The sequence below is a fragment of the Aotus nancymaae genome, unplaced genomic scaffold (assembly GCF_030222135.1).
Source record: "Aotus nancymaae isolate 86718 unplaced genomic scaffold, 86718_ANA_hifiasm-v0.15.2.pri h1tg000010l, whole genome shotgun sequence".
Classification (NCBI taxonomy): Eukaryota; Metazoa; Chordata; class Mammalia; order Primates; family Aotidae; genus Aotus; species Aotus nancymaae.
Genome location: NW_026988421.1, coordinates 71,725,553 through 71,753,314, shown reverse-complemented (window position 1 = coordinate 71,753,314; position 27,762 = coordinate 71,725,553). Strand labels below are relative to the sequence as shown.

The following is a 27,762-nucleotide window of genomic DNA, read 5'->3' as shown; positions in this document are numbered from 1 at the left end:
GCATCAAGTGTCTTAGGTATTATAGTTGTCAGTTTAGGTACTGAGTTATTCTATCGGTAGCTGGAGTCCCAGGGATGACAGGTACCAACCGTGTGCAAGTACCAAAGGCTGTGGTCTCAAAAGCTGCAGAAGCCCAGCCCTTCATGGGCCTGTACACACCCCGTGCAGCCACTACTACATGAAGTCAGATGCAGGCATGGTCTTAGTGGGTCTTAGTCCTGAACCACTCACCCCTAACTCACTCTGCATACTCAGTCCCGATGTTCTCCTACTTTCCCAGCTTTACCTCCAACATCGGTATCCATTCTTGCTTTCTGGGGTAAACACTGACTCCTTCTCCTCCTAGCTGGGCTGGTCCTCTGGGTAAACACTATTTCCTATTTCTACCTCCACCTTTCTACTCCTGGGCCAGTTTGATGCCTTGATGCACCCGAGCTCCCTGGTAGCTCTTGCTGATCTCACTCAAACTTACACAACAAAATTCAAACACAGAAGATTATGAAATTAAGTATATTTCATCCTCTGTCTTTTCTTTTCCTGATTTGTCATGTTAGGCTAAAAGACCAAGAGAAAAAGAGTTACCAATTTTAAACACCAAAGTCATTCCTCTAGGAAAGACAGCAAAATTACTAACATGAATGATGGGATGAATTTTTCTGGTCATTTTCAAACCACTTAGATTACTATAACCAGAGGAATTCCCACAGGCACTTTACCCCTCAGCCATGGAGAATGCTGATTTTTTACTTTCAGCCAGCATTATGGTAAATATATTTTTATTATTAGTTTTATCAGAAAAGCTTATACATACAGGTGATTTTATTATGCTGATGCATAATTTTATTAAAGCCAGAGATGGTCATTTCTTCTAGAGAAACAAATCTCTGAGGTTAGAATGGAAGACAATGAAACAAGAGATTCCACTTTATAATTTACCTTTGTCAAACTATCCCAGAGCATGCCAATTCTATTATGAAAGTACTACTTTGACATTATGAATCAAATTATTAATAGAAAACACAGAAGCCAAAAAAACCTTAAATTCTGTAATCTTCAAGTCAGTCATCACTTTTCTTAGGTTTTTGAAGACCCGAAAAGAAAAATAATTTCAAACACCAGCACTCAAACACCAGCACTCAAACACCATACACATTTGTAATCAGGCACAGCAATTTTTTTTTTTTTTTTTTGAGATGGAGTCTCAGTCACCCAGGCTGGAGTGCAGTGGCCTGATCTTGGCTCACTGCAACCTCTAGCTTCCAGGTTCAAGTGATTCTCCTACCTCAGCCTCCCGAGTAGCTGGGACTACAGGTGCACGTCACCACGCCTGGCTGGTTTTTTTATTTTTAGTAGAGACAGGGTTTTGCCAAACTGCCCAAGCTGGTCTCAAACTCCTGATCTCAAGTGACCTGCCCACCCCACCTCGGCCTCTCAAAGTGCTAGGATTACAGGCGTGAGCCACCAAGCCCAGCCCAGCAGTCAATTTTAAGTTTCATATTTTCTAGGTTAATAATTCTCATTACTTTTTTAGATTTCTGTCAGTTTTGTTTTGGGGCTATTTTGTCTTACTGGGCCTAAACAGAGTATTAAAATACATTAATTATCCATACTAAGAATAGAGTATAAGTGGGTTTCTCACTCCTGAGGGACACAAGTGGAAACAACACATCCCATGAACACAGCTGAATGCCCCTGGTTATCCCTGAGCTGGTCGGTTTCACACAATCATTTTTTCTCTGAGGCCAAAGTCTGTGGTTTGATCATCTTAGCAGCTTCCAAAACAGAAAGTAGGTTTACTTTGTCTCCAAATTCTTTTTCTCGGTGCTCAAGAAGAATGCCCTAAAAGGAAACAAGAGGTAATGTCAGTCTTCATTCTAAGTCATTCATTCATCAGAGAGACATCGAGGGCCAGCTGTCTGTCAAGCCTTGTGCTTGAACAGCAAAGAACACAGATCCAAGTATGGCCCGGCTCCTGCCCTCGTGGAGTTCAGTCTTTGGGGAAGATAAATTAAGGAGGGCCACTTCTATCTGGCCTGTACCAGCAGCTCTCTGGAAGCAGGAAGTCAGGAGTGATTAAGCATGACAAGGGCAATCAGGGAAGGGCTCACAGATGATAAAGCATGGAGGGTAACCAGGATGTCTATAGGTAGAGATGCAGATAAAAGAATGTTATCAGGTGATGAGAAAAAAAATGAAGCTAACATAGAAAGGCCCCAAGGTGTGGAAGTGGAGCTCAGAGATTAGACTTTGGAAGGCACTGAATGACCATCTAAAAGAGAGACCCTCTTTTTCCTTTAGTCTTCCTAAGAAACTGGAAGCCACTCTCTTCTCATACAGTGAAGAAAAATGCACTAAGACACAGGATTCCCCAAAGTTACCTAAAGTCGAAGGTGGTAAAAGAGACAAAATAACATGTTTGAGATCAGCATCAAGGAATCCTTGTTAGAGTTCTTTGATCCATTACATCTTAAAAAGAAAATCTGTAAATATGCTGTGTCATTATTTATAAAGACTTAAAAGTCCCACCACACTGTGGTGATTACAGGGAAGCAGATCAGAAAATTATATTTACTTGCTCAATAAACCGTAATACAGACATTATAAATACTAAGAATAGGCCGGGCGTGGTGGCTCATGCCTGTAACCCCAGCACTTTGCGTGGCCAAGGCGGGTGGATCACCTGAGGTCAGGAGTTCGTGACCAGCCTAGCCAATATGGTGAAACCTCATATCCACTAAAAATATAAAAATTAGCTGGGTGTGGTGGCAGGTGCCTGTAATCCTAGCTACTGGGGAGGCTGAGGCAGGAGAATCACTTGAACCTGGGAGGCAGAGTTTGCAGTGAGCCAAGATTGTGCCATTGCAGTCCAGCCTGGGCAACAAGAGCAAAACTTCATCTCAAAAATGAAAAAAAAGGAAATCCCACCACCCCCAATTTTAGACTACAAAAGCTCTATACCCAACAAGAACTGAGGTAAATCCTGAATCTCAGCTAGCCAGTTAACCTTCCACCTGGGAGAATGAAGGCCAGGAGCTCCAGGGAATACCAACGAAGTTAAACAACACACCTAGCAACATCAGAAATGTGCCAGTAGGGCCCCTGAGCACAGATGAGTCATTGCCAGGCAAGAAAAGGCTGGCAGGCATGCCCACCCCTGCCCCAGAGGCCATGAGAAGGCAGAGGCGAGTAGGTGAAAGAACCCCACTATGCCAGAGTAGGAAGAGGATGGACAACCCTCTGGGGAAGTGGCCTGCCCAAGCATAAGGACATCAAGAAGGGGCGGCTGGGAACCACCTCCAAGGAGAGGCTCGGGGCAGGGCAGGGAAGGGTCCCAGGAGTTCAACAGATTTGAGTTCCTAAGTTTCATTTCCATTGTATCACTTAGCTGTGTCTTTGCCTGAGTTATTTTGAATCTCTAGGCCCCCTACTGTATATGTAGATGGGAATAAAAACACCTAACATCCCAGACTGGTTGTGAGGAAGACGTGAGATCACGTATATGAGCATGTAGAACAAGACAGGCACTCAGTGGCAACCGTTATTACTAAGACATTTTGACAGATTTACCAGAAAATTAGCAAATAGGTTTATGTTACATCAGATACCAATTTATTCTAAATTTCTAATACTGTCAAGTGAATCAGTTACCAAGCTGTAAAATGAAAACCTAAGAAATAAAGCTTAAACTTGAAGGATTTCTATTCCCTTTTATTCCTCACAAATTGGGAAGAGTATGTAATTATCAACATCAATAGTGAGATCCAACAATGCAGATAAACCCCATCTTTCTACAGAAATAAAACACTTTCTACACATTAATGTTACGTCCAAGGTTGACAGAGACAGGCCTAGAACTCAGGTACCAGCTTCCAGGTCCTTCTCCCATATCTTTCCCTCATCTACTTTTTGAGATGGAGTCTCACTGTCACCTAGGCTGGAGTGTGGTGGCACAATCTCAGCTCACTGCAGCCTCTGCCTCCTAGGTTCAAGTGATTCTCCTGCCTCAGCCTCCCAAGTAGCTGGGACTACAGAAGCACACCACTACACCTGGCTAATTTTTAAACTTTTTCTTTAGTAGAGACGGGATTTCGCCATGTTGGCCAGGCTGGTCTGGTCTCGAACTCCTGGCCTCAAGTGATCTACCTGCCTCAGCCTCCCAAAGTGCTGGGGTTACAGGTGTGAGTCATCGTGCCCAGCCCCCTCATCCATTTTGCCCTATCCCTGCTACACATCTTCCTGGCCTCTGCTGACACCACCTTCCAGGGCAGGGGGAGCCACCATGGCTCAAGGCTGTCTATACTCTGATATGAACAACTGCCCACCTGGCTCTTGGGCCTACAGAGATCCCATCCCTCCTTTCCACACCTTCCCCTAGGACTCCATGCTGCTTCTGGAGCTTCACAACCAGAACTATGATAATAGCCTGTTTGCAGAGGAGTCAGATACCTTTCCTAGGCCAGCCCTGACACCAAGACCCCCCACAGGGAAAAGCATTGTCTTCCTGCCACCTCCTTGTTACTTCCCGTAATTAGGCCTGGTTCTATTCCTTCTTTCCTTCTCAGTTTTTTTTTCTGCCATCCATCCACGGTGGCCTGGAATACTGCAAGGGAGTAAATTCATAAACAGAATAAAACTATGCTTCTGTTCAAGCACAGAAAACAAACTTCAAGTCAGCAAACCTGGGCTCAGCCCCAAAATAGCCACCAATGGGCTGTGCTCTTTGTGTAATTGCTCATCCCTTCTCAGTTCTAAGTTCCTTGTCTGCAAAATGATCAAACTGTCTCATGGTGTCACTGTAATGAGGGAGCAGATTCAAGTATGAGGTATTAGCAGAGAAAGATGTGTGATAAACAACAACTGCCTTCCCTTGCCTTCTACATGTTCCCTGGCTTGCTAGAAAGGCTAGGAGACCCAAAACAGGGAAAGTCAACCTCCACTCCAGCCTCTGGTTGGGGTCTCAGGCTCACAGACACAGACACCTACAGACCCACAAGTAAATACCAAGAACTTACCTGCTTTCCTGATCCCACCACAAAAACTCCCCCGAGAACAAAGCCTTCTCCTTCCAGGTTTCCAGAGAAGCCTCCATTCCAGGCTCGGAAGAAGTTGTACCACACTCCCAGACGGATAAATCCCATAAACATCATCTTCCGCCTTTGTGGACCATAGAACTTCTTCTACGGAGTGAGAAAGACAGATCCCATATGAGTAGTCTACATGCCTGCCTTCCCCAGGGAGGAAAGGCTCCTGACTGGGCATTGGTTCTGAGGCAAAGACTCAAGGCCTGCTGGCTCGTCTTCTCTCCCACCCAATATACATACCACCCCCACCCAGGTCGACTCTTTTTTTCTGTTTTTTTTTTTTTTTTTTTTTTTTTTTTTCAGATGGGAGTCTTGCACTGTCATCCAGGCTGGAGTGCAATGGCGCAATCTCGGCTCTCTGCAATCTCTGCCTCCTAGGTTCAAGTGATTCTCCTGCCTCAGCCTCCCAAGTAGCTGGGATTATAAGTGCCCTTCAGCAGGCCTGGCTAATTTTGGAATTTTTAGTAGAGATGGGCTTTCTCCTGACCACGTGGGCCAGGCTGGTCTCAAACTCCCGACCTCAAGTGACCTGCCCACCTTGGCCTCCCAAAGTGCTGGGATTACAGGCATGAGCCACCATGCCCAGCCCATCCAGGTCCACTCTCAACTGCCCAAGGAAACAGAACCCTGCTGGGTCCAGTTTCTGAACTCAAAGTAGGCCCAACTTAGGGAGACATCCGTAGCTTTCAATTCTGACTCTAACTTCTCACTAGTCTTGCACCTAACAGGATGGTAACAGTGCTACATTCTGCAGAGGTGGGAGCAGAAGAGAAAGAAGTAAATAAATTAAGGGATGGGTTGTGGGGCTTTGTGCTAGGCCCCCAACAGTAGAGAACCCTGTTGGAGTTTTAGCTATTTCCTACTCTCCCAGTTCACACTGCAGGGAAGGCTCAAGTAATACATATGCTCAACTTACAATGAGGTTATGTCCCTATAAAACCATCATAAGTTGAAATATCTTATATTGAAATGCATTTAAGGCACCTAACCTAACATCACAGCTTAGCCTAGACTACCTTAAACATGCTCAGAACACTCTCATTAATTATAGTTAAGTAAAATCATTTAACACAAGCCTATTTTATAATGAAGCGGTAAATAACTCATGTAGTTTACCGAATATTGAATGTGAAAAACAAAATGGCTATATGGGTTCTTGAAGAAATGCAGAAGTTAAATGCCTATCACTTCCACACAATTATAAAGTTGAAAGACCGTAAGTCAAACCATCAGAGGGTCAGGGACTGTCTATAATTGAGAGGACAGCTTTAAAATGTCTGATCATGCCCTGTTCAGGGGGTTGAAAAATGCCTTGCAAGTTGAGGGCAGCTGAAGGGGAGGCCAGCCTCTAGCTCCAGGTCAGACATACCTGGGCCGCCCGATTCTCCACACCTGAGCACAATCCCCAGCAGTCTGTGTCTAAAAGGTGCCCAGCACACACACCTTTTCATCCAGGAAGATTTCTCCTTTGAAATAAGGCTGGAAATCCTTCACTTCAGTCTTGATGTGCTCCTTTACCACTGCATAGAGGGGGACGCCAAGCTCGTCCAACTTGGGTTTCAGGGAGGACAGATCCGCAGCTTCCTGTGGATGATACAGGGGTTCAGGGACCTCTGTCTCAGTTGGCTCTGGACCTCCACACAGAGTGCTGGGTTCCTTCTGCAGCCCAGGCTTCTTGTCTTCTCCAGTGGGAAGCAGAGACGAGGCTCCTGTTATTGCTGTCTTGCCAGAGCTTGGGAGCAGCCATACCCAAACACTCCTGCCCACAATGCTTCTCTCCTACCTCATCTCCCAGCCCCTTCCCTGCACTAGACCAAACTAACACAAGGGCCCAGCAGACACACGCTTCTCTGGCCATAACCTTCCTTTCTATCTTCAGCTCAGCCCTACCCTCTGGAAAGGTATCCCTATTCTAGAAATATATCCCTGGCTAGTCCACCCTGGAGAAAAGCCCTGCTTCTCTGTGCATATCCTATCTTCCCTGTTCGGTGACATTTTCTGTACTGAGTCTGCATGTTATCACTAAGTTGAGTGTTGTCTGTTAGATTCCCAAATGTTTCTAACAGTTAGAAACTATGTCTTCCATTTCTTGGAATCCTCAGTGCCTAGAACATGGCTGGATATAAAATAGGTGCTAACTACCAGGTGGGAAGATTTGAAGGGGGACAATGGGGAGAATGCAGCTGAGCTGAGAGACACCCTTGACCCTCAGAAACTGTATGCTAGATGAATGGAAGGAAACTGCATGAGTCATGGTAAAGCTCAACATGAAGAACTCAATCCTTTTTTCACATTTGGTGTCAGAATTAAAGAATCAGCAGGAAATCCTTTTAAACGCAGCCTACTCATCTCCAATATAAATACGCTGTTGTATGGTTGCAACTACATTTAATTTTTCATTTATTTTCTAGAGTAAGAAAAAAGACAACTCATGAGGCAGAATTGATTATATTTATCAAGAACTTCAGTGAATGGCAAATTTTGCCCCAGAATAGAGGACCACAGTGTATGATATAATAAAAAACCACCTGCTTGTGATATGAAAGGTCATTTGTCTGTTTTTGAGATGGAGTCTCGCTCCGTCGCCCATGCTGTTCCCCCATGCTAGCATGCAGTGGCACAATCTTGGCTCACTGCAGCCTCCAATTTCTGGGTTCAAGTGATTCTCATGCCTCAGCCCCCTGAGTAACTGGGATTACAGGTGCATGCCACCATGCCTGGCTAATTTTTTGTATTTTAAGTAGAGATAGGGTTTCATCAGGCTGGTCTTGAACTCCTAACCTCAAGTGATCTACCTGCCGTGGCCTCCCAAGGTGCTGGGAATACAGGTGCAAGCCACCGCACCTGGCCTTTTTTTTCTTTTTGAGAGTCTTGCTCTGTCACCCAGCTACAGTGGCACAATCATAGCTCATTGTAGCCCCAACCTCCTGGGCTCAAGCAATCTTCCTGCCTCAGCCTCCTGAGAAGCTGGGACTATAGGTGCACACCACCATGCCTGGTTTCTTTTTTTTTTTTTGTAGAGACAGGGTCTTGCTACGTTGCCTAGGGTGGTCTCAAACTCCTGCGCTCAAGTGATCTTCCCACCTCAGCCTCCCAAAGTGCTGGGAATATAGGCGTGAGCCACTGCACCTGGCTGAGATGAAAGGTCTTACTTACTTTTCCTGGCTCTTTACTCCTGGTATGGCACGATACAAAGTCATGACGTGTAAACTGAGTCACTACCTACTATTTGGGCCACTCAAAATAACTCAGACTACCATCCACCCATCTTTATGGAAACGTAAGTTTCCACTAAATGTTCTATGAGAGCACAGACCAGTACAGAGGGAAACAGGTTGTAATTAGGGAGAGCTGTTGCTCTTGGAAACTTCTGGGTTTTAATGGACCTGAGAAATCAAGTCAGAACAGGCTTCCATGCTGTTGCTGACTTACCAGCCATTGCTGACTTAAAAACAGAGGAAGGGGCCATAAGCCAATGTATATAGGTGGCCTCTAGCAGCTGGAAAAGGCAAAAGAAATGGATTCTCCCCTACAGCCTTCAGAAGGAATGCAACCAGATTCCGCTTAAGAATTCTGACCTTCAGAACTACGAGACAAATTTGTGCTGGTTAAAGACGTTGAGTTTGAGGTAATTTGTGATAGCAATAGGAAATTAATACATCTCCCCGATCAGTGTGGCTTTGTTACAACCTCTGTACCTATTTCCTCCTCTGTAATGAAAATAATAAAATGAAAGTGATACAATAAGCTCTATTTCCAAGGGCTATGGTGAGGACCCATTGAGACAGCAGGCACACAGTGCCCCGGGGGTAGGGTACTGCAGGCATCACATGCATCCAGCAGCACAAGTGGGTTCTTCACCAGCCCAACCACACAAGCACAGCCCAAGCATGGAGAGATCAGCAAGGTTGAAAGGCAATGCCTCAGGGTCAGGGAGGGCAACCAGGGGAATGAGGATGAAAATTTGGACAGGGCCACAGCCACTGCTTGAGATGCAAAGTTGTCTCAAGAGCAGGAGGACTATCATTCCCAGTTTTCTCCCAGGCAGGGCAGTAATTTCAGAATCTGGGTCTTCTGCCACTGACTGGCTATGTGACTATAAACAGGCCACTAACCACTCTGGTCCTCAGTTTTCCCACCTATAAAGGGACAAGGCTAGACCCAAGTATTTGCAATGTTCCTTCTGACATTAGCATTTCGTGTTTCAACAATCACAGATCCTGCCTTCCACTGATAAGCTCCCTTACTTACAAACAGATGATGATGTCTTCCTTTCGAGGAGCCAACCTGGAGACTACCCAGTCAGTGAGCTCTAACTTTCAACAAACTCTCATGCCAAATGCACTACTGGCATGACTGAAATCTCACTAAGCTACAGATTCAATGCCGAGAGCATACAGCAAGGAGGCTGAGCTAACATTTGTGTGGCTCTCAGCTGTCCACGATGTACTGTAGGGGCTCCCCAAGAAGAGGGAGACAGGCAAGTCTGCTCTAACAGGTGATCTTGAAGTGCTTCCTCAGACACTGCAGCTATATCACAGGGAGGGGCTGATGACAGCTGAATCAGGTTCAATCCAGGCACCTCCTATGTCTGTGCTGAGCATCAGGAGCAAGGAATTGGACCTGGTCCTTGCTGTTGATTAAACAGGAAGATGGTCTAGGACTCAGAAGGTACAGCACAGGGTGAAAGGCCTGGGAATACTAAGGGAAAGTCAGATGTGTTGCTAACCCCAGTAGGAGAGGCTGAGTTGTTAAAAAAACAGAAATAAAGCACAAATCAAAAAAATACCTACAGCAAACAACAGAACAGACCAGTGTGGGTAAAAGGCTAAAGCTGGCCCTTGGATCTGGCTGGAAAGCACTGGCCCCTACTTGCCAGGATCTTTTTCTCTGAATCGGCACTCACCTCTCGACAAAGGAAACAGCCTGGCCTCCGCACAGCCATAATCACAGCTCCATTTTTTTCCCATAGCTCCTTTGCTTTCAAAGTCCTTGGTTCTAAGGCAGAAAAAAAGGAAATTCAATATCTCCTCCCAGCTCACTCCCCATCACTAAGCAGCTCATGAACCACACGAAGTCCAGCCGAGGTCAGAGACCAGGGCTAACAGAGGCCACGGACAGGCATTTCACATGTGGGAAAAGACACACACAAAACACAAACAGACGGAATAATTACCTTCTTGAGGAAAGTTAACCAAGCTTAACAATCCTATTATATGCCCAGTCGGTCCCTCCCACCATAAACATCCTTTTTCCAACCTGAACATTCAAAAGTGGAACATTTCTGGAAAAATGGCTATTTCGTCTATTGCTGATGTCATCAGATATTGTAAAATAATCCTTTAGAGCAGAAACATGGCCCAAACTGAAAAGGTCTCAAATTTTTAACCTAAATATGTTAACTGCAATATTATTAACAGAGGAGGACAGAAGATGCCGAGCAGTAAAACACTTTGGGGTAGTACAGTACTGTAGTTCAAGCCCAGCTCTAAGGTCCAAATAAGTTTGAATCTAACTGCGTAACCCTGGGCAAGTTATTTTTGCTCTTTGAACCTCAGCTTCCTCATTTGTAAAATGCAAATATCTCGCAGCTCCACTTTAGGCTACAGGGCATATTGAAAGATGAATATAAAAGTGCTCACCACAGTGTTTGGTAATAGAGTTAGTAAGGGCTCAATAAATATGAGCCCTTATTATTTTAGTATTTCCCAGTGGGATCCATGTTCCTGTGGAATGTTATGTGGAAAAAAAAGTTGGGGTCAGTTGGGTAACGGAGTGGGGAGAAGAGTCTATAATCAAATAAGATTGGAAAACCGTGAGTTGAACAAAGCTTTAACAGATCTCTCTTAGTATCTTACTAAGGTGACCTACTATGAATCTGCACAATCTTCTGCCTTCCTTTGGCAAGCTGCCTTACTTATTGAACAGATGACGAGGACTTCCACCTGGGGGAGCTAACATGGTGACCACGCCATCAATGAGACCTTCACTACTCAAACTCTCTTCCACACCACTAGCATGACTGAAATCCCACCAAGCTACAGCTCTAACACTGAGAGCACACAGCAAGGAAGCAGAACTAACACATGTGAGTGTGTGGCTCTCAGCTGTCTACGATGCACTCTAGGGGTCCCCCAGAAGAGGCAGACAGGCAGGTCTGCTCTAACAGGTGACCTTGAAGTGCTTGAAGTGCTTCTTCAGACACTGTGGCTTCATCACAGGGAGGGGCCAACCATGCCCAAATCAGCAGCAATCCAGACGCCTTATTCTAATAAACATATATCTGTGCCGAGCATCAGGAGTATGGAATTGGATAAACAGTGTCTCTCACACTTATTCACTCAGGAGCTCCTTTTAGTTTGATGATCCCACAAGCCTGAAATTCCTCAGAGTATACTCTGGTAGGGCTGGTTTAGCAAAAGGTTGTAATTACCACTAAATATTATGGAGCAATTTATCATTATAGTTATAGAGATAACAATAGAGAATGAAAACTGCTTTTGATAAGAAAAGCTAAAATGTAAAATAGCACCTACACCAAGCACAATTATGTACTAATATGTACCATGGAAAGGAATATGCCAAAATAAAAATAATTACTGTGTTAGGGTAATAGAATTATTGCTGGTTTAAAAAGTGTTATTAAATCTTTCCTAATGTTGTTATATTATCTTTTCAATTAAAAAAGCAGAGAGTTTAGAAAGAAAACAGTAAGTACGCCTGTATCCCAGCTCCTCGGGAAAGTACTGAGACCTGAAGGGTCACCACTTACCCTTCTCCAGTGTTTTCAGGTCAATATCCTCCAGGTACTCCAGTGCCGCTTTCTGAGGCTTGGACAGAAACACGTCTGTGTTGGCCAGCAGCAATGCCAAGGCAGCAGCCCCCAGGGCTCCCGCACCAATGGACCACATCCCCATGGTGAAGAAACCTGGGTCCTGGAGGAAAGACATTTCTGGAGATTGAGAGGAAGGAAGAAGGCGTTACTGCTCCCACAGGGTAGCTGGAATTTCATCTCCCAGGAAAGGCTCTGGCAGGACAGCCAACCAGGGGTCAGGGGAGGGGAGGGGAGCAGCAGTGTCAGAGGCGAGACTGGACAAGGGCTGCTAAGCACCTGCTGCCACCAGAACTTGGGAATGCAGCACACACATGGAGGTTTCTGCACCATGGAGCTCACCAGGGCGTCAGGAGTGATGACAAAGGACAGCCTTCTCAAACGCTTCCCTTGCTGCTCTCTCTTCTCATGCCCCAGGTTGCAGCCCCCAGCTCTATGGAGCTGTGTCGAGCTATGTTCCCTGTAGGCAGACTACTTCCTCATTCCCCTTCTCATCAATGCCCGATTCTTCCTCACAATCCAGGTGGCTCAGCTATCGCCTCCCTGGGTAGGGGCAGCTTTCTCTTCTGTAATCGGAGGATACTTAGGACACCAATCACACTGTTCTGTTCCCCTGTCTTCTTTCCTCTTTAGTTTGAGGACCCTCCAGAAATAGGGACCATATCCTAGTCATCAAGGCCCCAGCCAGTATCTAGCAGGGCCTCATTAATGGTAGGCAGGCAGTAATTTCTCCCAATTGACAAGAGCTTTATTTCTCCCACAGTGTAGAAACAAAATGTTTATAGTAAAAACAAACAAACAAAAAACAAATACAGAGAATACATGAAACCACAGTCGATAAGAAAGCAAACATTCTCTGAAGTACCACCTACTGAAGGCCACCGTTAAGCACTGGTATGTAATCTGACGTTTTTCTACCGTGAACAGAACTACACAGATGTCTGCCAGACAAATGCAGGTATTGTATCAGAAAGAGGAGGTCCTATGGCATCTGCCTCAGAGGAGGCTGGGCAAAAGATAGCTGCATAACGTCTCTGCAACTGAAATGGAGCTCCAGGCGGGTTCTGTCAGAATTCAGCCTTGTTCCCAGCTTCTGCCTGGGTGCCTCACTGAGGATCCCTCCAGCTAGGAAGACTTGTGCCTCTAGGTGGGAGCTCCTGGAAGCAGCCCACAAGGTACCCCCTCTAGCCTTCCTTCTCCCACAAACACTTAGAGTATCTATCTTTCCATTTGGTCCTCACACCATCCTAAGCTCTGGCATACACTGGTGCCTTCCTCCGTAAGTACTAGCCTGCTTCTGTGTGCTTAGATCACTGGGGATAGGCCAGGCAGTGGGGGAGGTAATTGTGTGGCCCACCTCACCCCAGCCCATCGAACCTCCGATTCAACTCTCCCCTGCAGGACTTGTGGCCGGGAGAGGATGTCTCCAAAGGATCAGGAAAGGCCCTGGAAATCTGAATGTCACTGCCAAGGGTGGGGGCTGTGAGGGGTACACTGCATGAGGTGGGGATGGGAGTGACTCGGTGGTGACTTTGGGAGGAAAAGGTAGTCCAAACTAGCATTGAAGCCACCTGGAAATTCATATTTAAGAAATAAAAGAGGCAGCCATAAAAAAGAATGAAATCATAGCCTTTGCAGCAACATGGATGGAGCCAGAGACCATTATCCTAAGTGAATTAACCCAGAAACAGAAAATCAAATACCACATGTTCTACTTACAAGTGGGAGCTAATCAATGGGTACAGATGGACATAAAGATGGAAATAACAGACACTGGGGACTCCCGAAGAGGGGAGGGTGGAAGGCAGGGAGGTGAGGGGTGAAAATTACCTACCAGGTATAAGGTTCACTATTTGGATAATGGGTACACTAGAAGCCCAGTCTCCATTACTACACAGTATACCCACATAACAAATATGAATATGTACCCCATGAATCTAAAATTTGTTTTTTTAAAAAAAAGGAATAAGAGAGAATCTTGGTTGAGTATGGTGGCTCATGCCTATAATCCAAGCATTTTGGGAGGCTGAGGCAGGAGGGCTGCTGGAGCCCAGGAGTTTGAAACAAGCTTGTACAACATGGCAGAACCCTGTCTATAAAAAATTACCAGCCGGACATGGTGGCTCACTCCTGTAATAACCAGCACTTTGGGAGGCTGAGGCAGGTGGATCACCAGGTCAGGAATTTAAGACCAGCCTGGCCAATATGGTGAAACCTTGTCTCTACTAAAAATACAAAAATTAGCCAGGTGTGATGGTGGGTGCCTGTAGTCCCAGCTACTCAGGAGGCTGAAACAGAAGAATCGCTTGAACCCAGGAGGCAGAGGTTGCAGTGAGCCGAGATTGCACCACTGCACTCCAGCCTAGATGACAGAGTGAGACTCCATCTCAAAAAATAAAAATAAAAAATTAGCCAGACATGGTGGTACATGCCTGTGGGTCCAGCTATCTGGGAGGCTGAGGTGGGAGGATCACTTTAGCCCAGGACTCCAGTCTAGGTGACAGAGTGAGACCTTGTCTTTTTTTTAAAAAAAAAAAAGAAGAAGAAGAAGAAGAAAAGTTCCAGGTAAGGGGGGTAACCAAATAAAAACAACATCTAAGAAAGAGGAATTTGGCATCTATATACTTGGGAAGGGGAAAATTGGTATGTGTGTGTTGCAGAAGGGGGTGCTGCTATGGTGTGTCTGACACGAGAGACCTGGGCTGAGAGAGAAGTTTCTTATTACCCACTACTCAAAATGTAACCCATAAATGGCACCATCTAGAAATGCAGAATCTCAACCCCCACCTTAGAATTAAGGAATCTTACACTGCCTTTTAGTCAGACTGGTAGGCAATTCATAAGCACATTAAAATTCGAGAAGCATTGTCTTAGAACAAAGAATTTAGGACTTCGTGCTTGGTTGCCCATAAGCTGCCAGAATAAAGTCAAGTCACGCGGGCAGTCTGGCTTTGGGGAGCTGGGCCCCCCTGCCATGACCCCGAGAACAGCCACCTACAGACACGCACACATCTCTACCCCTCTGCCTGCAATATCCTACTTCATTTTGTGCTTCACGACTCAGAGGCCTCTTTAAGGCGGCTTCCCTGATGTTCTGCCAGCCCCCTACTTCCAGCCTCCCACTTCCAACCCCAAGAGGTGTTGATTCATCCCCTCCTCAGTCCTGTGCCCAAACATCACCCACGATCCTTTCAATGTGCCTCACATACTGGTTTGGACCTATCAGATTTCTCTCCTTTGGCGACATCCTGAAGTTTATCTCTGCATCTCTCATGCCTAGCTCAACGCACATCTGGTATACAGCATGCTCACCACAAGTGCATAATGGAATGAATTCAATAAAACTGAACGTCAAAGACAATGGCTTATGGACAGCCAAAGTTCTTGGGATAAGCAGGAAAGAACCTGTCACAGGCCTGCTTCCAATTCTTTCATGTGGCAAAGTTGTGCATTACTGGATTATAGTTCACAGCACAATTAGGAGGAAAACCACAGCTCTTATTTGCTTGCCATAAACAAGAGATTCCCCAGAGCCTGGAACAATTTCTGTAGCTTTATGTACTTCCAAAATGTTCCTGGATTTATGACTCATATGACTCAGGAGCACACGGAATGGTCTCTGATCACAGATTTGATGGCATTTCTGTGTCAGTATACAAAAACCAGCTTATAACTACCCCACAAATGGACTCTGACTCCTGGGACACATCAATGCATTCAGAAAGTCCAGAGCCCCTCACCGTCAGCTCCACATTCTTCCAACACACCCCTGCTGCACTCAGAGGCAAACAGCCTCTACCTTCCCACTGCCCAGTGACGGGTGTTTGGCATGTCTGCTCCTGAGCACAACTCAATTAGATTCAACATTTATTTCCAAATATTTATTCAGCACTGACCCATTCAATAAATGACGATTTGGGAGGACATGAAATGATACACAATCCTCAAGAAAATATGAGCCTGGTACACAAATCACAAAAAATCAAGTGAAAAGGTGAGGCAGCTTGGGCAAGGTATGGGCATGAGGCTACGGTGGTGCAGAAATGAGAGCCAGTCTGGGTAGCCACAGAAGCACCCCCAGAAAGAAGTGGCTTTGGAGACAGTGTAGGACACAGGAAGCAGCATGGACAGTTTAGGCTGGGACAGAGCCAGCTAAGCTGGGAGACAGGAGGCTGACTGGGGCAGGTGTCAGTGTTGAAGGAACCCTGAGAATTCAAACTTCTGGGTTCCAAAGACCCCCATCTCCATATCTCAAGTTCAAAGGCTGGGTACAAGATCTTGACCTCAAAACCCCCAGAACTGCTGTTTTCCAGCCCCGCACTGTGATCCTGAAAGTGTGAGCAGAGAATCAGCCCTCTGGGGCAGTGGACCCCATCCTCAGGCACTGCAGCACAATGCTGAGAGTGTTATCAGGACTAGCGGTGAGCGTCAGGCCTCTCCATGGACAGACTGCAGCCAGTGAGCCTGTAGCAGCCCACTCTTGTGCCATAGAAAAACAGAGAAAATTCAGTTCCAGGAATACCTGGAGAGCACACAGGCCTAGCCTCTTATCCAAATCCCCTGGGCTACAAAGCAACTCCCATCCTGGCATGTCTTGAAGCTTAAACTACTGAGTTGCTGCACAGTGAGCAGACCCTGAATTCTGAAATCACAATTACTCTCACCCACAAAAAAGGACTATCAAAGGAACTTCAATTTCTAAACAGAACAATGCATTTTCTTTTCTTTTTTTTTTTTTAAGAGATGTAGTCTCGCTCTGTCGCCCAGGCTAGAATGCAGTGGCGTCATCTTGGCTCACTGTAATCTCTGCCTCCTGGGTTCTAGCAATTCTCCTGCCTCAGCCCCCTGAGTAGCTGCAACTATAGGTGCACAGTGCTATGCCTAGCTAATTTTTGTATTTTAGTAGAGATGGGGTTTCACCATGTTGCCCAGGCTGGTCTTGGAACTCCTGAGCTCAGTCAATCCACCTGCCTAGGCCTCCCAAGTGCTAGGATTACAGGCGTGAACCATTGCACCCAGCCAGAACAATGCATTTTCATGTGGGCCTCTAAGATTGCAGAGGTATGGAGGCCAGCAATCGTCCATACTTCTGCAGTCAGTGGTCTTAGAAGCCAGTCAGTAACGGCCTAATTTTATTCACTCAGCAGTTTTGTGATGCAGAGATTTTCCTGTTTAGCTGCTAACACTGAGGTTCAGAGAAGTTCAGTAACTTCCCCTGCGTCACAGAGCCAGCAGGCAGTGGTATTACAACCTGGATCCGAGTCAACAGGGATAGGATAGGACTCCAAAGCTTGAAAGACCAACTTTCCTCCCCACACATTCAGAAGTGGGTTTACATCTGCTGTAATTGTTGATTCACACACACACACACACACACACACACACACACACAGAGAGAGAGAGAGAGAAAGAAGTGGGTCCTGGAGATCCAAGAGTATGATTTTTTTCAGTCATCATGTACAGTCAAACCATATTTACACTAAAGGAAATTTACCATACACCAGATGTTCCTTTTCTTTCCTCCCCCTTTCTATCCCCCCCACTTCCATTCAGGAAAGGGTCAGTTTCTCTGAAACAGAATAGCAGGGTTGTTTACAGAAGAGCCAGCCCCCACCTGACACAGCTATAGCATTCCGTTCCCCACTGCTGGGCTTATCTGATCCACCCTCTCCCACAGAAGGTGAAGCAGGATAAGGCCACAAACAAACAACAGCTGTGGCAGCTCAGAGTGGCAGCTCTGACCTGAACACGTGGGCAAGAGGAAGACCCAGTGGGGGTCCCTAGGCTAAGCTGAGTCAGCTCCTCCCCAGGCCCCATTTTTCTCAACTCCATGAGGAGGTTCCTAATGTTCCCCCCGCCACCCCAGTGACATCGATAAGTCTAACAAAAACAAAAACAGGTCACTTTGAAGTCAGAACATTCTAGGTTCCTCAACATCGCCCCCCCCCCCCCCCCGCTTCCCCAGTTTCAGTTTCCAGCTTTGAGACCCCGTCTCTTCCCTACACAAGGCACCTCCCCTCCTCACATGGTCTCTAACCCTAACCTTGGACAGTTCAAACCTGGAAACAAGGCACTCACCATCCACAGTGTCCACACCTCTGCTTCTCCTGACAAAGAAGCATACCCAGAAGTGAGCAGGCGGGCCTGGGCGGGCAGCAGGGGGAGGGCTGGAGGCGGGACTAGGCCCCTAAGCTCAGTCACTACACAGGCAGGACCAGGCCACCCAGAAACCCTGGGGCTCCTTCAGCTGCCAACAGTCAGTCTCCAGAAAACATCTAAATGGAAGGCTGCCAAGGCCCCCTAGCCCTTCAAAAAGTTGAGCAAAGCTTTGAGTCATTTGCAGTCATGCAGATTATAACATTTCCCAAGTGCCAATAGACTCCTTCTCTGCTATCTAGTGCAGGCTAAAGAAGCAAAGCCCCTAACACAGCCCACATGTCACACTAGTGGAAATAAAAGAAGACATCCCGTTCCCTGTGGCTCCTTATGCAGCCTATTCCCTTGACCCATTCCTCACCCCAGGCCTGGAAAGTCAGCTGGCGCCTGAGGCCCCTCATCTGCTTTCCCTCCCTTTTCTGCCACATCAGTGGCTTCCCTCAACTCACACTCCCTTCCTGGGCAACTTCTTCTACTTCAGCACTTCACCCATCACTTTGGTAATGACTTCCAAGTCCCTATTGCTGTTCCTGACCCAAAGTTTCCACTTGAGGGTTTTGTAGGTATCTCTGTTGTACCATGTCCAAAACTAAAGTTGATTTCTCTGCTGGAGTTCCCTGGCTCAGTGGATGACACAAGCATCCAGTTAACTGCTCAAGCCAGAAACTGGGGGGATGGGGAGGTCACATTTGATCCTTCATTTGCCTTCACTGCCCACATCGACTCAATCACGAAGTTCTGTCCATCTTCTAACATGTATATGCTATCCATCCTCCTCTCCACCTGACCGCTGCTGTCCAAACCCAGGACCCTATAACTCTGTACCTAACATATTTCAAGAACCACGGAACTGAACCTGGCTTGGCTCTCATCTGGTCCTCTATAGTTTATTTTCCATGCTGTAGCCAGAGCGATCCCAGCACCCTCAACCTGATTATGTCTTTCTCTCACTTTCAGACTCTCAGTAACAAGAAACGCCTCAGCATGCCACCTGACGGGCCCGCCACAGATTGGCTTCGGCTCACCTTTCTGGCCTCATCCCTGCCACTGCAGCACCCTTGCCAGACCACTCCCTGTGCAAGTGTTGCTCACGTTGTTTCCTTTGCCCGAGATGCCAACGCCCCCACCCCATGTCAACCAAGTAAATGCCTGCTTATTCATAAGGCCCGACATGAATAACACTTTCTCTCCAAAGCCCTTCCTGAAAGCCCCAACAACTGACTGCTCATTCACCTCTTCTATAGCATGCATGCGTGTGCATACACACTCACAACCCTGCACAATGCACAAATGGACTTTGTAAATTTTAGTTATTGACATGTCTATCTCCACACCACAGTGGCACAATGCGTTGTCGTCTTCATTCTTCCATCCCCAGCACTCAACACAGATCCTGGTAATTATCAGGCATTACATGTTAATGAAATGATCTGAATTTTACTCTTAGAATTCCACAGTGAGGCAGACTTGGAACTTATAGCTACTCAATTTCAATTTCAGCTCAGTATGAAAGGTAATTTTGGACAGGGCTGGATTGACATTAAAGGAAACAATCTAGCTTGGGACTTAGGTAACCTTAGGCTGGGTTCTCACTCTACGGCTCACTAGCAGGGCGATCTGACATAAGCTAAGACACTTAGGGCCTGGATCTCATCTGTGTAGACAGAGGAAGGAACTTGAAATTCTATGAGGTTGTCTCAGCTCTGACATCCAAAGCTTCTAAAGTACCATGTGATGGCAACTACAGGGATCTGATGTCCAGAAAGCCATGGGGACCCCTGCCACCACCGTTCTCCTGCTGGGTGCGCACATTCACACTGCCTCCTTCCCTGGGCCTAACTCCCAACTGTTCCAGGAGCTGCCACTGGGCAAGAACTGATGAAGTCTTAATGAAACAAAGTATCAGCACTGGGTGGGTTAATTCATGTCTGAAACAAGTAGAGACAGTCATATTCTAACCTCAAGAGTACACCTGCCTAGGCCAGCCCCACCCAGGGAATCCTCCCTCTTCAGAATGAGCTGGCCTGAGGCAGAGACAGGGGAGAAGCAAGAAAGGGTGCTGAGGGAGACAAAAAACTAACAGTGCACATGAGCTTCCTTGCCTCAGGCCCTCAGTGAACAGGCTTGAAAGGAGGCTTCATCTTCCTCCTCTGGTCTCCTCTCCTTCCCTCAAAGCTCTAATTCAGCTCCTCTTTTACTGTGTAAATGAAAAAACTAAGGCTCAGAGAAGAGGTTGGCTAGTCCAAGGTCACATGGGCAGGACAGGTTGTCAGTGGCTGCACTGGGACTCAGGTCTGGGTCTCCCAACTTCCAGTCCATGACTGTCTATCCTGCATTGGACACTCTGGGTCCTGGGCAGCCAGCCACAGGCCAGTGGCCTCTGATGCTGGAACAGCATGGGAGTCTGGGCTTAAGAAGTGGGGCCCCTGCAGGTCTTGAAGTCTGTTCACTAGCTTCAGGCAAGCTAGGAGCAAGACTGCGCCTAAATAAGCCCGGGAAATCTGCTGCCTGGAGAGAACATCAGCCTCTCCCAAGTCCAATCCTTGGTAAGGAGCTTATAATCTGAAGCCAAATGTCTTCTTAAGGGTCTCATTGCCCAGTCTCAGATGAGAAGCCATTCTGCTCCTCTCCTCCCCATAGTAACAAGACTCTGTCCATTCTTGTCTAGCAGACTGATCATGCAGGCACACAGGGCCTTATGAGCAACAGATATCCTTCCACCTATCCTTGTCTTCAAACACCACAAAACTAGTCACTTTAAATGAGCTCTCACCTATCTGTCTCAGTCTCCAACACTCAGCTCTGCTCCTTGGGGTGTGTGTCTGCCTGGTTCTGGCCCAGCCCTATTCTCAAATGCCAGATTCAGAAACCTCTGAATAGATGCTGAAAGCAGAACAAGAGGACACAATTAGCTACTGTGAAACCCTGAGATACAGCCAAGAGTGAGGAATGTGGGGGCTAGGAAAGATCTTTTCCCCTAAGTCATGTTCAAGCTGCAGGGGCTCCTCAAAGTGCAAGCCATTCTACTCTCATTTGCACAGTCTCCTGTCAGGACTCAGAACACCGGCTCCATCAAGTTATATGGGTGTGTGGATAGGAAGACAAGGGCAACACCACAAAAAACCATGGGCTAAAAGCCAAAAAATGCTATTTTTTTCTCTCTTTGAGAGTTCATCTCATCCTCTGAATCTGTGTCTTCTTAAAAACAAGGGCACTTTAAAGAGTTGTCATAAAGAATATACCAGAGCAGCAATGTGCAATACAGCAACGCACTAGAGAACTGTAAAGCAGCATTACCTTTCTCTTCTTTGAAGGGCTCAGATTCACTCACACCCCTATGAAGACAGGACCTCTGAAGCAGGACAGACACAAAATACTGAACTTCTGCAGCTGTGTCACTGCAAGCCTGCTTTCTGGTGAATGTTCGAAGTCTGTTGGGAACACACTTGTCTCAGCCCCTCTGGCCAGCATGCTACTCCTGCAGCAACCAACACTGCCTCCTGCACTAGCAGCACCAGAGAAGGCAAAGGTCCAGCTGTAATTTCCCTGTGCCAGAGGTCACTGAGCTCAGAGGTGAGGCTGGCTCCCTGCACAGCACCTCGGGATGGTTCTTGCCACACAAGCCTCAGCAGAAGACAACTTGGAGCTTCTGTTCAACATTTCACAAAGTGGTAAGAACCCAACTAGCAGGACAGATGCCTTATTTCTTAGGAACAGAGGCTGGGGATTGAGCCACAGAGTTCCAGTCCTATCCAAACTTTCTGAGCACCATTTAAATGACACAAAATGATGAGACAATTATCAGAAATGTCTTTTGTGCCCCTTCAGGAGTAACGCAGAAGGTCTCAACTAAATGGTATGCCCTTATAAAAGAGGGGGATATAGGCAAGACCGAACCAAGAATACCTAAGATGTAACTACTTCTTGCAAGCTGTATAAACCTGGACAAGGAACTGTTTCACATCAGTAAAATGGGAATGATTCCTTTACCTTCTACAGAGTTGCAAGAATCAAAGGATTAAATGTATAGGAGGTGCCCTGTGAAGTACCGTACAAAAAGTGCAATAAATACGATGTATAATTTTTCCTCATTTCTAGAACAACAATTGTCCTCAAAACGTTATTTATACACAAAATGGAGTTTTCTGATGAATGAGTATGGTAAGGAGTCGGGGTCTGCTGTCGGAATCCCAATTCTCATTCTCCAAAGCTGGGCCCACGCAGGAGCACTGGAGACTATTCAAGCTGACTCCTTCACAGAGCTTTTCAAAACAAATCCTGATTATTTTCTTTTTAAAAATACCACCTGCCAGGTTCAAAGGAAAATACATTAAAATAAAACAAAAAAACTCAAGTTGAGTTCTGGGTTGTTGGGCTGTGGAGACAGCATGGTGTAGTAAGGAAAAGAGGCGCAGGAGCAGCTGTGAATCCCGGTCCGGCCGTGAACTCCCGGGTGCTCCCTGGCCCTACTGAGTGTTAAGTTCCCTTCCTTTGCCTCTAACGATCTCCACCTGCGCCTTCACCGCCCGCTCCAGCAACAACCTTGGGGGCAGCCTGTTCAATTGGTACTTTGCTCATCTTTTCATTTCCAGACCTGAGCAGGGCTGTGAAATTTACAACTGGGCCCTACCCAATTTAAAGACGGGCGGTCCCTTGGGAAAAAGGGGGAACAGGTGCCACCGAGATGCCGAACGAAGCTAGAAAACGCGCCCACTTAAAAGACACGACCCTAAACGGGCACGGGGCGAGGACGGCTAGGTCAGCACCTGGGGCTAGCCGGTACGCCCCCGGGTTCACGCTCCAGGGCAGAGCCCTCTTCTCCGTTCTTTGTCCCAACAATTAGCGAAGGTCGGAGCCACCGGCGTCACTCAAGGCTTGGGGGCGGGGACAGTGGGGACCCTAGCCCGCCGCAGCAGCGCCCCGCCCCGCCCCCGCCTCGGGTCTCCGAAGTCTGTGCGCGGGGTTTTTCCACCCGCAGTCGCGCGGGGCGGGGGGGCGTCGTCCTCCGAGAGAGCGCCGGCGCCGCGGCGGCTCCTAGGGGACCTGGCGCGGACCCGAGGGGCGCGCCTCACCAGCCCGACACCCATCCTACCGCGCGCCGCCGGTTCTGCCCTGCCTCAGTTTCCCCACCTACGCTGCAGCAAGCCCCGCCTACGGACATCACGTGCCTCGCGGAGCTGGTAGCGGAGCTGGTAGCGCACCACCTACCCGCAGTGCCGCCTCCTGCCGGCCTTCTCCCGCCCCGACGCCCGGGCGCTGAGGAGCCAAACCTCCTGGCCCTCGCAAGGGTCCCAGGGGCGGGCCCCGCGCCTGCGCAGTTTCGCGCCTGCGCTGCCTCGCGCGCCGCCGCGCCACCGCCACGTGACCCGCCCCCCCCAGTGGGAGGAGTTCCGTGCCGTCCCCGCCTCGCTGACCTCGGGGCAGCGGTCTCCCAGCCCCGGTGGCGCTCGAATGTGTCCCCCACCGACCGTTCTATGCACAGCGCTCGATCGGTTCACTCCTCGAGTCCGCGAACCGAGGCCCCGACGCGTTCTTTAGGGCGCTGTGTGGGGCAAAAGAAGGCGCTGGACTCCACTAATGGAGTCTGGAAGCACCTGTCCTGCAGCCGAGGCCGGCCAGCTTCCCTCCAGTCTTCAGCCTGGTTTTGGATAGCTCTTTTGATAGTCCTCCTCCCCATGGGCAGGGGGAATCTTAAGGACCCACACACTCCGAAGAGCCCCTTCATGCTGTGTGTACCGATTCAGAATTGCCAGCCTCTATCCTACACCCACGTCCCCTTTCATTCCAAAATGCTGGCTCTGGGGCAGAGAACGACGAGAGCAGCCTGCAGACTCCGGGCGACGTTGGGGGGGGTTTGTCACACGTCCGCGCGTTCACTTATTCCTCGTGTTGGAAGTGCCCACACTTTCAGGAAAGTAGGAGGTTGGGCTTGGCGTGCTGGCTCATGCTGTAATCTCAGCACTTTGGGAGGATCGCTTGAGCCCAGGAGTTCAAGACCAGCCTGGGCACCATAGTGAGACTCCATCTCTACAAAAACCAGAAATTAGCCAGGCGTGTTGGCACACGCCTGTGTTTCCAGCTACTCCGGGGCTGAGGTGGGAGGATCGTTTAAACCCGGGAGGCGGAGGTTGCAGTGAGCGGAGATCCAGCCATTGCACTCAGCCTGGTCGCGCCACTGCACTCAGCAGGGACGACAGAGCGAGACGGTCTCAAAAGAAAAAAGAAAAAGAAAAAAACAACAACCAAAACAAAACAGAGAGAGGCCCTGTCTCCAAAACAAACAAACAAACAAAAAAAAACAAAAAGTAGGAGGTTGGGAAAACATCCTTTCAGAGACAGCAGAGCTGACTCACGAGACCTATCAGTGGTTCGCCGGGTGCAGTGGCTAACGCCTGTAATCCCAACACTTTGGGAAGCCAAGGCGGGCTGATCACTTGAAGTCAGGAGTTCGAGACCAACCTGACTAACGTGGCAAAACCTTATCTCTACAAAAATTAGCTGGGTGTGGTGGCGTGCACCTGTAGTCCCAGCTACTCAAGAGGCGGAGGCAGGAGAATCGCTTCAACCCAGGAGGCAGAGGTTGTAGTGAGCCAAGATGGTGCCACTACACTCCAGCTGATGGTGCCACTACACTCCACCCTGGGCAACAGAGTGAGACTCTGTCTCAAAAAAAAAAAAAAAAAGGACATTATCAGTAACAGTGCAAAGACCAGTCACAGGGCAGCGTAGGGTGAAGTGGCAAAGCAGGCCGATGCCCGCCGATCAGAGGTGGCCATTCGCCTGCAGAGCCTTTCCCTCTTCACTTGGGAGCTGCCCACGGGTGTACAAAGTCCAAAGGCTTCCGTGATTTACTTCCCAGACTTACTACTCAGACTCCATGTTCCATGTAAACTTACAGCAACACTTGGAGAGCTTGATCTACTCAAGGGGGTCTCTCCTTAACCAGACTGAGTTCCTCCACTTCACCTCTGGGACCCCAGAGCCTGGTCCAAGGACAGCGCAGAGATGTACTTAGAAAACGTGAGAGAAAGGGTGGATGTTAAGTTGTGGGGTAAGGGAGATCAGCCTGAGTGCCCATGCGGTTTTCCTGCAGGAGTTAGGCATATGATTTGAAGGCCAGAAAATATTTGGTATACTTTGGTACAGTGTGGGTGTAGTAAAACAAACAAACAAAAAAAGTCAGTTTATCTCCAGAGGACCTTTATTACTTTTGCCTGATTTCTCCTTACCTTGTGAAGAGGAGGGGGAGAAGGGTCACTCTTTCCATTCCAAAATAGGAAGTTCAAAGGTGAGGAGGGTTAGCAGGGAACGCCACTTAGAACAAAACAGGAAGTCATTTCCTTGGGACTTGTGCCCTCCCAAACTGACCATTAATGACAGAGCCATTCAGGGGTTGGGGATAGCAGAATTCTGGGTGGAAGGTCCCCTGAGGCTTTACTGTGATGCAATTACAACCATGTGCAAAAGTCACGATTATATTTACACTTCGGTAACCTCCCAAAGCTCTGGACTTCAAAAACCAGGCTAAATCTGATAGCTAATTAATATGCTTCTCACATTCCCACGTTTCTTTTTGTACAAGAAAGCACAGGCTGAACTCATTAAAAAACAGTCATTATACCAGAAAAATAAGTTACAGGCAAGCAGGCACAGGAAAACGTATTTACAAAGCTCAAGGACGAAAAACCAAAACCAAACCAAAATCAAAAACCTCAAGAATAAAGCGAAGAAACCCCACCAACATGCCCAATTTTTAAGAGAAAATTCAAATGTAAAGATTGTAGAATAGCCTTAGATTTTGAATTTCAGGTGGCAGAAATTAAGCTTGACTAGAAGCTTTGTGACAACTTTGATAACTTTAGATAATGTTATCATCTTGACAGGGGCTGGGAAACTCTTCTGTCCCTCACAAGTCCCATAGCAGAAAACATTGCTGGCAAGAGGCAGATCTGGTGAAGACTAGTGACTCTGTCAGCATCGTAGCACATAGAGATTCGGCTGGCTTCAGCTTCGTCTGCTACTCAGCAGTGACTTGAGTCAGCAGTATAACATGATTAAGCTGATGGCCCTGTGATGTCTGGGCTCGCTGGGGACGGTTCAGGAAGCAGCTAGCATCAAGATGAAAACAGAGCAAAAACTGGTGTTTGACTTCAGTATGTGAGGCACAGATTCCCATTCTGTGGATGGGTAAAGGTGAAATCAAGAACAAGACTTGTATATGAGTCACAAAAATAGATGTGTATAGATGAGCTCCAGATCTTTTCTCTACATGCCAATATCCCTGAATTCAGCTCTTTCTTATTTTTGAAAGGATACAAATCCTGTACTTCTACAGTGTGTCTCAAAGCAAAGCAAAGTCTCTAGGGACCTCTTTCTAAAACCTCCCATAGATGTGGGCAATGGTTTACCAGGTGAACTAATGGCTGGCCGAGGGCTACATGGTGGGATTATTTTGCTCCCAGGTTGAGAAAGCAGGAGTGTCTCAAGTATCCGCAACCATCATAACATGCACTACCAACTAACATTAACTGAGCCTTTATTCAGTTACAAAGCTTTGATTTGCAAGTTAACAGAACACTCAATTCAAATTGCGAGGTAATCCTATGGTTCCATGATGTCATCAACAGTGGAGGTTCTCTTGCTTCTCTACCGTTATCCCTGTGTTGGCTTCATATTAAGGATGGTTCTCCCTATGGTCATAGGATGACTCCTAGGATCCAGCATGGGGAAAGGGCAGTTAGACTAAAAAGTGAACAAAGCCCAGAGCCTCATACTGATTGGCCAGTCATTGTGGCCAGGGTACTACTGCATTCTGGTCTTCATCTGAGTTCATTCCCATCTCATATATCATTGTGTGCACACTTAGAAATAAAAATATAAGTGAAATGAACATGATAAAGCATTCCTTAGATATCTTCACATTCAAAGCCCAACTTTATTTTTTCACTATTTTTAGACTTAGAGTTGCTGATTTCTGAATTTGTCACACAATATTATCCTTTGATCACCAGAAACACTGGTGATACAACATTTCTTTAAAAGGTGCTCCACAGAGTCTTCTGCTCAACATCAGCGGAAGTTTTTGACAAAAAAGATGTTTGACATCTTAATGATAGTCCTTCAAAACAAATGAATTGATGACAATAACCATTCATTGCTTTGGGATTTCTTTTCTCCATTTCAAGAGATTTGGCTACTTTTCCAGTGCCTTGCAATTCTTTTGTGTGTTTCTCAATAGCAAAACATAATAGACTTCATTTGTATGTATATGTACAGCTTTCCTAGGTTCCAGAAGTGTCTCTGTTGTTGCTTTGCAAATGAAGTAATTCCTCTAACAAAAGTTGTTTTACTAATATCAAATTTATGTTCCACTGCTTTGATTTTAAGAATTTATACATTTGCAATAACTTTTTCATTTCAGTGTCAAATCATGGTGTAACATTTTAGAAGATTTTACTTTTTAAAAAAATAGAGATGGAGTCTTGCCATGTTGCCCAGGCTGGTCTCAAACTTCTGGACTCATGTGACCCTCTACTTTTAGCCTCCCAATGTATTGGGATTACAGGCATGAGCCACTGCACCTGGCCCTAGATGATTTCATAGAGCATTTAGAGTCAACTCATGGCATATAAGCAAAGTCCATAACTCAACTGAAGGGTCAACAGTCTAAGCAGCTATGACTACATTGACGTG

General features: G+C 47.0%; 1 protein-coding gene across 4 annotated transcripts; it reads right to left on the bottom strand.

Moving 5' to 3' along the window:
- Positions 1 to 759: 759 nt before the first annotated feature.
- Positions 760 to 23,357, bottom strand: PRXL2A (peroxiredoxin like 2A). Of its 4 annotated transcripts, none has more exons than XM_012440401.2 (6): positions 23,278 to 23,357; positions 11,854 to 12,016; positions 9,988 to 10,079; positions 6,525 to 6,665; positions 5,013 to 5,177; positions 760 to 1,839 (listed from the first exon to the last, which is right to left on the bottom strand). In XM_012440401.2, exons 2-6 carry the CDS (start codon positions 11,996 to 11,998, stop codon positions 1,726 to 1,728), a joined length of 657 nt encoding a protein of 218 aa, XP_012295824.1. In that variant the 5' UTR covers positions 11,999 to 12,016; positions 23,278 to 23,357; the 3' UTR covers positions 760 to 1,725. The 4 variants fall into 4 exon arrangements, with proteins under 4 accessions (XP_012295824.1, XP_012295822.1, XP_012295823.1 ...); XM_012440399.3 differs by having other exon boundaries at positions 11,854 to 12,033; positions 23,278 to 23,351; XM_012440400.3 differs by lacking the exon at positions 23,278 to 23,357 and adding an exon at positions 17,992 to 18,059.
- Between the last annotated feature and the right edge of the window lie 4,405 nt (positions 23,358 to 27,762).